This window comes from Fulmarus glacialis, unplaced genomic scaffold (genome assembly GCF_000690835.1).
Source record: "Fulmarus glacialis isolate BGI_N327 unplaced genomic scaffold, ASM69083v1 scaffold44937, whole genome shotgun sequence".
Lineage (NCBI taxonomy): Eukaryota > Metazoa > Chordata > Aves > Procellariiformes > Procellariidae > Fulmarus > Fulmarus glacialis.
In genome coordinates this window covers 4,179-15,248 of record NW_009225907.1, presented here as the reverse complement: position 1 = coordinate 15,248, position 11,070 = coordinate 4,179, and the positions used below count along the sequence as shown (strand labels likewise).

The window sequence follows — 11,070 nt, the reverse complement described above, 5'->3', positions numbered from 1 at the left end:
TAATGATTCTATGATTCTATGACACACAACTGTGCAAGTAGGGCCCTGCAGAGCACCTAATGTGGCTACTGTTGAATTGTAGGCCAGAAAAAATGCTGTTAGTGGAGTTAAAAATATAGGTTACTCCAAGAGGATGGTGAAAATATACAAACATAATGAACTATACATGACTCATTTCAAAATAAATGTCTCCACTGGCAACAAATATTCTTCCTGGTTTTCATTTAACCTGTACATTTTGCTCTGGGTTTGAATCTCCTGTATCCCATTCCAAATTGTATGGAAGTGGAATGCTGTTTCTCATTAGAGGCTTTTAGATTTGTTTCTTTAAAATAAGTGCAGATTCTTTTTAAATGAAACATCCAGGATCACAAGTTCTATCTTAAAATAAATAATTGCTTGAGTAATTCATTCAACACTATTGCATAATAGTCATTAATAGTGCCTGTATAAAATGAATGTCTGCTAATATTGATGTAGTTTGGTTACTCAGGTAGCTGGGGAGTGTTGTATGTCAAAAGCTGGGCTTTTGCCTTTACTTAAATAGAGTTTTGCCTGGTTTATACGAAACTCTGGCTACAGTATTACACTTAGATAATGTAGCTTTGTAAAACTCTTAAACTTTGTGGTATTTTCCCTTCTGATGAGGATAAACATTAATTGAAACCGGATCATAGTTAAGAAATTGTTGCTGTGAGCTGTATTCTGGAATCCATACTTAGACTAATGCAGCTATTTCTTAATGTAAACATAAAACAGGCTCTCAAATTCCTGCTTTTGCATTTACATTGTTACACCAAAAGGTTACTATCAACATGCAACTTGGGGAGAAATCTATACAACTGAAACTGCTTTGTACAGTTGCTTTTCATAAACAGTGCTGCTTTGTATTCCCTATATAGTTATGAAGTTGAATATCAATATGCCTCATTCAATATTTATGATTTGTGTTCAGTAGGAAATAAAGGATAAATGAAATAACGTAGCTGACAGTAACTCTTTGACCTGTTCCTTCAGTTTGTCCATTTTCATTTCTGCTCTGGGTATTTTAGGTGTTTCAAAACAATAGCTAGGCAGTCTGTCTCTGTTCACTCTAGTATTAACTTTTCTTTTTCTTTTGAAAGCAGTTTAACAGTAAAACAAGAGATGGGTTTACTGTGAACACAAAAGTGCCCAGTCTCAAGGATCAAGGGAAAGAATATGATGGATTTACAATTACAATAACAGGAGATAAGTATGTTTGCTATTTTCAGGGGTTCAGGTGCATTAAGTAATGATGAATTATTAGCAATTAATCTTCTCGAATGCCATTTCTACTTGCATAAAGTGGGTTTTGTTTTTCACTAGTGCTATTTTTGTAAATAACTAAACATTTGTTCATTTGAGGACTTCTGATTCCTGTTGTGTTCCCTAACAAAGAGGGAATATGGATAACATTGATGAAGTAGGCCCAGTTGAGATGATTCTCTAACATATAGCACAAAAGTGAAGAGAGACCTTGTTATTCATCGTAAACTATAAAATGCCTACAGGGGAAAAATCTCAAAAATCTCAGTCTTTATCCATATCAAAATACATTTCTTGTTGTGAGACCTTGTCTGTTATGGTGACTGAGAAGTCCTGAATGGAATGGAAATTTCTATGATCTAAGAATAGAAGACACTCTCTTCTATTTGCATTTTTGGCCTTTTGTATGTTTATTTTTGAGATGTTTGCAAACCTTCTATCTGCAAATGCCAATTTAGATAGTACCTGAATGTATGAGTATACAATCGGGAGGCTTTGGGCCACTCTTTGGGTGAAATAGTAAATTTCTCACTTTTTGGATACTGGCTCCTTGTCTTCCTGAAGAATGAGCATTAATCTGTAGCTCAGAAGCTCTGTCCTACTACTTACTAAAAACTTTGGCTTATGGGATTTAAAAATTCTGTGCATTGGAATTTTTCCCAAAACTTGTATGCTTCCGATGAGTGGCATGGAAGCCAAACTTCTCTTCTAAAATGTTAACATATCTCTTGGTTTTTAATTTTGCATTCTAAATCATATGCCTATATACAGTGAAATGGCATTAAATATATGGCCTCCCTGTTTTGGGGAAAATATTTTGGTGTCAGTAAAAATGGTCTAACTTTGTTCTGCACAAACTTTGTTCTGTGTCAGTCAGTCAGTTTTGATCCATAGTTTGTAACTATGTTTTTATACCAAAACAATTCCGTTTTGGTAGTTGTAAAGTGTAGGTTTGTTAACTTTTAATTCTATACAAAAATCTCAAGCCCATGAAGATATTTTAAAATTTCATATTTCTTATTTTTTACCTACACTTTAAGTGAAACGCTAATGCTTGTCAGGTGTTCTTCAGTGAAAATACTTCATCTGTGATTAGACGGCAATCTTTATGTATTCTTTCAGACAAACTTACAATGTGACAAAACGTTTTTAATTCAGTGATTTTTTTTTTTTTTTTTTTTTTTTAAACTAAAAGGGGGGCAATGCACATAATCTCCTGCTTAAGGAAAAATGATAGGAAAAAGGTTATGATGTGGTATTTAACCGTAGTACATTTGTAACTTACCCTGGATACTAGATAATGCATCAAGTTCTGTTCAGAAAATTTCTTACCTTCTTTTTTGTTTCGTCCTTGATAGAGTGGGGAACATACTATTTTCGGTAGAAACTCAGACAACAGAAGAGAGAACACAGCTGTATCATGCAGAAATAGATGCGCTATATAAGGATCTAACAGCTAAAGGAAAAATTCTAATTCTGTCTGCAGAGCTGGGGGTAAGGCTGTTTTAATGGAAATTATTAATTCCTTGATAAAATTCTATTATGTTTTTATACCTTCGGTTTAACAGTCACTGTTCTAATAATTTTTGACAGAGATCTTAAGTAATAAAATCTGCTGTTTGCTTAAACCCAATTATGACAAATACCGTAAGAAGTTGCCATAATTCTATCTGTTACTTTAAAATTTTCTATGCTTTGCTGCAGTAATAGAGAGGGTCTGGACAAGGTCTCAATATCAGAGTGGTGCTTTTTTTTTTTCTTTATTTTTCTCATGGGTCTGTGTTCACTGTTTCATCATCTGTATAAGCACTGCTTAGGATTTGGCTCATGGTGGCTACATATAAGATGAGAAGTAACATGAATTCATGAGAAGCATTGGAATTGTGTTTGTGTTGATTTTGTATTGCAATGAGAACCTGACTACATTTGAGCTTGTGCTTTCCATTTTTCATCCTTTTAACACAGTGTAGGTGAACTGTTTCACCTAAATTTTAAGGATATAACAAAATAATTTGCTTAAACATCTGTTAATCAGACTCAACTTCTCGGTTTGACATTTTTTACATTTGAAATGGTTCTTTAAAAGAAATAATCACAGTACTGTAAGACTTTCCAATATGTGTTCCTTTATATGGTATTACCTGGCTATTAAATTATCTTTAATTCACTTTTTTTTTCTCTTGCTTAGGAAGTAGATGCTGTTTGCAACTTGATCCTGTCATTAGTTTATTACTTCTATAATTTAATGCCACTTTCAAGAGGATCTAGGTTAGTGATTGTCTTTATCATGTCTGCTATCTTGGATGCACACTGTAAAATGTCTGTGTTGCAGTATCTTAATACATTTTTTAATATATAAAAAGCTAAAAAAGCTCTGGGTTGAGCTGTGCATCCTGCACAGTCTCTCATTGTGTGCTGCCATGACGATGGGTACTGACTTAGTACTGTTTTAAAAGCTAGTCTGTAATTGCTAATGGTAACTATTCATAGCTGCATGTATATTTAAAATGACGAGTAGTCTGTATTTATAGGCTTCGGCTCACAGATTGAAAAGTGTCATTTTTAAATTGTAATGCTTGGGTTCCTAATCCATATGATGTTACACCACTGTAATTTCACTCAAGAAGCTTTACTGAAACATGTATTTAAGATTAAATACTTCAAGATAACTTGTTATAATAAAATTCACTAAAATATTATTTTAGTAATTTATTGCAATTGTTGGAGTCACCAAATGAAACCCTAGAATAAAGTCCCATATGTCACAGATCTCTTCAACTGAAATTCTATTTTAATTCAAACCTGGCTACATCTAAGACTATTATGAATCTCTGTTCCATAAAGCACTTAAGATATTTAAGCTTATTATTAAACACAGTTCAGTAGAAAATAAAATTTAAAAAATCCTTCGTTTTTATAATCGGACTTTGCCTTTATCTTACAGAATGTAAAAATTAACAGAAATTCTGTCTAAGTTTCACAATTTAAAAAAAAAATTAAGTTAAATTGAAAAACAAGTTAAGTAACTGAACAGCTTTACAGTGCCTCTAGCTCTGTTGCAATAGAGTTCATAAACTCTTCTGGGCTACAGCTAAGCTTCTTGGCAACAGGAGTTTGCTTTGTTTTCAGCTCTATGCAGTCTTACGACTTAAGTCATAAGTCTGAAATTATGATTCTGACTACTGTAGAAACAGTGCTCTTCAGTAGTTAAACTCCATAGGATCATAACTTCATTCCAGTGGTGTTGGAAAGTAACAGTGATTTCACTTTTTAAGTGTTTCATACTTGTTTTTACTTCTAAAATAAAGTAACTAGCACAGTAATTTTTACTAGCCTTCTATGAAACAGTACTGTATTTTATTTGTTTTGTAGTCTAAAATAGCATTATGGAAAGACTTCTACTGTACTTCATTTGTTGTTTTTTATTTTTTTGTTTGTTTGTTTTCAGTGTGATAGCTTATTCAGTGATCATGGGAGCACTAATGGCAAGTGGAAAAGAAGTATCAGGAAAAATCCCTAAAGGGAAGGCAAGTATCAAAATACACTGGTTCAGCCTTGATGGAGGAAGTAATACTTGTAAATGTGAGAAAGGAGCTTTAAGAATGAACAGAAGTTGCACACTTGTTTACTGAAGATGGATTAGCTGCATACTATGGTGTCTTGCAGCCTTGAGAGAGTTTTGAAAATTTCGTTGCTGTTCTGACAGCAGGTGAGATTTAGAGATAGTATGTGCAATAATTCTGGTTAGTCAAATTGTAGCAGTTTGTGTCCCACAGTAATTACATATTTGTAACTGAAGCATTTCTAGTGTGCTGAGCTGCTCTTTCTAGCTTTCTTTGAGAAGGGTTCTGAGAATACTTGGACAGAATTAGTGACTCTTTTGGCACACAGCAGAAATTTTCTGTCTTTGCTCTCAATGTATTCCAGAGCATTTAGGGCTTGGTAAGTAGAAATGTATTTGCAACTTCTCTCGATTTCTCCTTCCCCTCTGTATTCCACTTAATTTAAAATAAGTCCTAGTTTTTAAGTGACTACATTTGAATATTATACCACCTTGCTCAATAAAGGGTTTCCCTTTCTTTATTCAACTATTGGTCTGTTAGCTGTGTTTACCTTTTCAGCATGAAAGGAGTGAGAGCACCTCTGTGTCTTTAATGTATTGCCAAAAGAATCAGTGAAATTCCAGTGAGAATCAAAATTGTTGAAGAAAATATCCTGCGTGGATAAGAAGAAAGAGTGACTTTCCCTTTTGTTCTAGAAAGCCCTGAAAACAATGAAGTTTGTCCTTTCAGTACAATGAACTCCTAGCAGCTTTTAAGAGCAAACTGCACTTGCTTAGTAGCAAGAAAGCTTTCTTTTCAGTATGCCATTAAGTTGGTATTTTCACCGTTCTGTGGGAGTTCAAGCTAAGGTAAAAGACTTATGTGGGTTTTCTTATGCATCCTTTTAGGACTTTAATAGAGTAGTGCATTTTGCTGACTGATTTTATGCAGGCAAGCAGAGTTTCAGGATTACTAAAAAGCAGGATTTCTGACTTAAAGGAAGCTTTGGGAACATTTTTACATTTGAGGGTTTTTCCTGAAGCAGAGTGCCTGAATTGGAACAAAACCATTTTTTAGAAGAGTTTTCACCAGCTGGAAGAAATTGTTTTCCCCAGTTGAATGAAACTGGGATTTTTTTTTTTTTTTTTTTTTTCCAGATTCCTTAGAAGGGTATTTCTGGTCCCAAGCTTATGACAGCATGCATTATCAGACTGCTCTGAAGACTAAGATGCCCACTAATCAAGAGTCCTGTTATTGCCTGGCAGGTCAGTCAGTAACCACAGCCGGTGTAGCTTCCAGTATCGGTTGTGGTGGGGTGTGCAAACCCACAGGGAGCTTCAGTGCCTGGCATGCATGCTGACTTCCAAGCTGGTGATGAGGGACAAAGTAGTCTGGGCACAGACTAGTTAGTAAGCTTACTCCTGTCTTACCAAGAATATAGATAGCATGCTCCCAGAACCCTTCCTTGAATTCAGCCAAAGTTCACTGAACCACGAACGTGTCAGCTTAAATGTTTCAGTACTAGTGAACCAATGTTTTTGACTGAACACTGTTTTGCTAAAAACTTATTTTCAGCTGTAGATATGAAGTTGCACAGAGTTCTTGGCTATATGTAGTCAAACTTGTCTGAAAACCCACTGTGGAAAGAAGTAATACAGAATGCCTGGGAAGTCCAATATAAATCTACCAATCATGTGATACAATATTTTGCAGAATGCAGTATGTAGAAATGAGAAATATCCCCATTTTATTTGGACATTGTAATAAAGGGCTGAAGACGGTCGATATTTTCTGGCACTGACTCATTAGTACAAACATGTTGTTAAGAGCGGAAAAAAAACCCCGATTTTGTCACAAAAGGAAGGATATGTTTTTAAAGTTGAATTTATATGTTAATAATACTTGAAGATTAACTTGCTGAAATTAGAGATCTTAAAACGTCTCTAATTTCTTAAAATCTTTTTTATTTTGTTGCATTTTCAGCTGGTTGATTTTGAAGCAATGACGGCACCAGGGTCTGAAGCTTTTAGCAAAATAGCAAGGAGCTGGATGAATCTAAAAAGGTAAATCTTTTTGTTCAGATAGGGGGTGGGGAAATAAAATATGAAAGACTTTATATGTAAAATTTAAACCTATAATAAAAAATGTTAGAAATTATGAGTTTAGTAAATGATTCAGTGCATTTTTAACGCGGTTTAGGAATTGATAAGACAAGATTTGAATAACAAACACAGTAGTTTATTTCTAGTCTAACAGAGTAGTTAGTAGTCTAGACATTCAGTTATATGAGTGTTTTCCTCTGAGAAAATTATTTGGGTTAATATTTTCTTCATTTTGTTCAGTGGTCAAATTTGCCTTTTTATTTTTTTTTTTTTATCATTAGTAAATCTGGTGATTGAGTGAGGGGAAAATTTTAACTTGATTTTTTTTCCCATTCTTATGGATCTCTTCAAACTATATCTCAAAAGTAATTTACTTATCCTTTAATGCTATTTTAATTTGGAGAATAAGTATTTTCAAAGTGGATGGAAGTTTTGAATGTACAGAATTATGTTACTTAGTATAACTGCATGACTTTTGTATAATGCTTTAAAATTTTGATTTTCATATTAATTGATATTTGAATACCGAACACGTTAATTCCTTGTCAGTACTATGAATCTAGTGCATTTGATTTGTCCCTTAGTGGTTATTCCCCATACAAAATCTAAAAATTGGGCCAGAGACAAAACCAGTTTTAGTATCCTTCAAATCAGGGTCAAGACATTTAAGGGATGCTGAGAGAAGTGGCCTATGTCCTTACAAGGCCATCTGTAATGCCTGAAAGATTGTGCACATCAGGGAACATTCTTGGTGACTGCAGGAAAGGAAATCTTGCATTCGTCTTCCAGAAGGCCAGAAGGAGGACCCAGGGAAACTGTAGGCTGGTCAGCCTCACTTGGAGGTCCCTGGGAAAGTCATGAAGTGAGTCCTCTAGGAAAGCATTTCAGGGTATATGAATGAGGAGGTGACTGGGGACAGTCAACATGGGTTTACCAAACGTTGTGTGACCCAATATGATTGCTTTCTGTGATAAAATGACTAGATTTGGGGATGAGAAGAGAGCAGTTGATCTTGTTTATTGTTACTTCAGTAAGGACTCCCACAATTCTCTCATTCCAAGATAGCACATTATGGTCTGGACGAATGGACAGCTAGATGGGTAAAAAGCTGTTTGGATAGTCAGATATAGGGGGTACTCAGCACTTTAGACCATGCCTAGAATACTGCATCCAGTTTGGGGGCAGCTGCAGTAAAGACTACGATAAACTGGAGCAAATTCAGTGGAGAGCCACCAAGATAGTCAGGGGGCTGGAGCACATGCCTTAAAAGGAGTGAATTGGGCTTGTTCAGCCTGGAGAAGAGAAGGCTTTGACCTAACAGCAGCTTTGCAGTACCTGTGGGTCAATACTCACAGAAAATGGAGCCGGGCAGTGTTTGGTGGGAGGACAAAAGAGGACATGCATGAGTTGAAATGAGGTTCAGACTGAGCATAATCTTTTCACCCTGAGGATAGTCAAGCAGTGGAGTGGGCTGCCCAGAGAGGCTGTGCGGTCTCCATCCCTGGAGATTTTCAAGACTTGACAGGATAAAGCCCTGACACCCTGGTCTGACTTCGCAGTTGACCTTGCTTTGAGCAGGATGTTAGTTCACAGACCTCCTGAGGTCTGGTCCAACCTGAGTTATTCTCAGAGCCTGAGGAACTCTGCAGCTGCTGTTAGTGCCGAATATCCCATACTGATGAGTGTTGTTTAACTTCATTATCAGTGGTTCTCAGCCTGGTGAATTTCACTAGACTATAAAATCTCTTCCTAAATGAAGGCGGCTATTAAGAAGACTCAAGGACATCTTTGTCAGACTTAGGCTAAAAATCTACATGTAAATGCAGTCAAATTCAGCATTTATTAAGGAGTGACATTTTTAAACTACAGTGTAGCAAGTTGCAGTTTTTATTAAAAGTAGTCTGCACAAATATTGTGACTTGGTTGTCTTGGAAATACAAAACATTTATGGTTCCCACAATTTTTTACTGTAAATCTCCCAATTTATGTACTCAACTTCTTTCTCAATCCTCTGTTTATGGTTTTGTGTTTGTTTTGGGTTTTGTTGTTGTTGTTGTTTTTTGTTTGGTTTTTTTTTTTTAAGACATATCTCTACCAAAGGAGAGCTTCTCTCTTGGGAGCAAAGCCAGCTTAAGCCATTTCAACCCTAGCTATGTGTTTCTGACCCTCTCAGTTGTACTGTTGAAATTTGTGGGAATCCTTAGCAAACCAGATCAGGGAAATGATTTATGTTAAAAACAACCTTGCCAAAACCAAAATTTATTTTTAACCGAGACCATTTCATAGCATAGCCCCACCGATCATATTGCTGGCTCAAATGAGAGATGTATAATGAGCCAGACTGGAGAAAATGCTAAAGTTGGCTTTGCTTCATGCTGAGAAAAATATCTGTAGAACCACAGCCCAAAGGACTTGAAGTAATAATATGAAGGTAATTAACCAGAGTGGCTAATTTGTCTGTGGTAGAAGAATAATAGTGGGTAAGGTAAGTAAGGTTTGAAGACTTAAAGCAATAAAATTTTGCTTTAACTTCTGCCACTTCCGAAGGCTCTTTTATGTAGTCGTTATTTTCATTCTGTATAGCGAGTGAGGAGTCGTGAGAAGCAAGAGCTGCTTGTGGGCAACAGATTCTTGACTTCAGGTCTCAAATTTGTTGGAGAAAGAGATGAAGAGAAGTATAAGCTAATGTGTTAACTTCCAGGTAAATCATAAAACTCAGCAAAAGATAAATTTCTTTTTTTCTCCTCTTTCAGTATTTCACCTTCTTACAAGACCCTACCATCAGTATCGGAGACTTTTCCAACCCTGAGAACAATGATTGAAGTACTAAATACAGACTCATCTCATTGTCTAAAAAAAACTATAGTTGTTGTATAATTTATACAAATAAAAGGCCAAGAGGTACTGCTTCATAAATTATTTTGAAGGGGAAATTATGGTCAAAATGGTTTGGTTTTGTTTTTTTTAATAGAGTAAACTTACTTGACTAGTTATCACTAGGATAAAAGGAATCTGTGACCAATAATATTAAAAAGGAAAAAAGAAGTAGAACAGCTGATTTCTTGTATTGAGACATACTCTAACAGGAAATACTGTCGTTCAAGGGCTGAACCAAAGAGCAATAAGAAACTTCCATCACAGTTATGGTCTGAACGTACTGCAGGTGAAAATTTATTTTTTAAAAAAATAAAAGATAAAAGTAATCTGCGTTGGAAATACCACTGTACTACTTCCCATTTGTTTTTTTTTTCAAAGCCTCTGTCTTCTGCATGGAAAACTTCATGAGCTGTACATGTGTGAATAATTGGTAAATACACAGGCATTTCATGTAATGCAATCCAGTGAAGCAACAGATGTCAGCTTAAAAGAACAGGTTTCAGGAAAACATCATTTGGAAACAAAAACAAACAAATGACATATTTGGAGTTAGGCTCTTGGTGAGTAAATGTCAGAAACACAGCAACTGTACATCAGTCTCCCTTTCCAAGTACTCATTGGTGGTGGTGGTTGGTAAAAGAGATCAACGGATTGACAGTATATTGGGAGAGCTAGCTAGGGCTTCTTGAGTTGTTTTTGTTGGAAGGGCCTGGCAGCATTCTGGAAAGGCAGGCTTCCTGTAGGGCAGGGCTAATTCAGTTCAAACAACATGGACAGTATCGTGAACCAATTTCTGATTGTAGTAGTGATGATATTATTTCTGGCGAGTCCTAACTGAATTATACAGCTTGAGCTCTGTGACTTCAGAGCTCTTCATCAGGTTAAGTGATTTCAGAAACAGCAAGCAATGGTGGGGCAAATGTCTGGCTTCCTCAGTGGCTTTGATCAACTTTTTTTTCTGCCTGAATATTCAGCATTTCAGAAAATGTACAAAACTGTTCTGTTTTAGATATAGCTTTCAACTTGTTTAGTATTGATGGTCTAAACTGTGTTTCTGTTGCTGTCATCTTTTACACAAATACTCTATTCTTACTTTGCTTGCTTCCAATTTTCCAGAGGTTAGGGCTTTGTTGGGCAATTGCAGATATCTGTCCTAACCATGTAATACGAGATACGCTAAAGAATAAATTATTTACCAAGGGAGAGGTGAAAACATTCTGCATACCCCAAGCGTGCCAATAGCAGTGGTGTGGTTGCTCTTC

The 11,070-nt window shown here is 35.8% G+C and overlaps 1 protein-coding gene across 1 annotated transcript; it reads left to right on the top strand.

Annotated features, from left to right (window-relative positions):
- Window positions 1–1,124: 1,124 nt before the first annotated feature.
- On the top strand, window positions 1,125–9,808 carry LOC104080296 (tetratricopeptide repeat protein 13-like; the record flags this gene model as incomplete). The annotated part of the gene is made up of 6 exons (XM_009582639.1): window positions 1,125–1,234; window positions 2,646–2,781; window positions 3,476–3,555; window positions 4,736–4,814; window positions 6,813–6,892; window positions 9,685–9,808. Coding segments are annotated over 6 exons (609 nt in total), but the record flags the coding sequence as incomplete, so codon positions are not given.
- Between the last annotated feature and the right edge of the window lie 1,262 nt (window positions 9,809–11,070).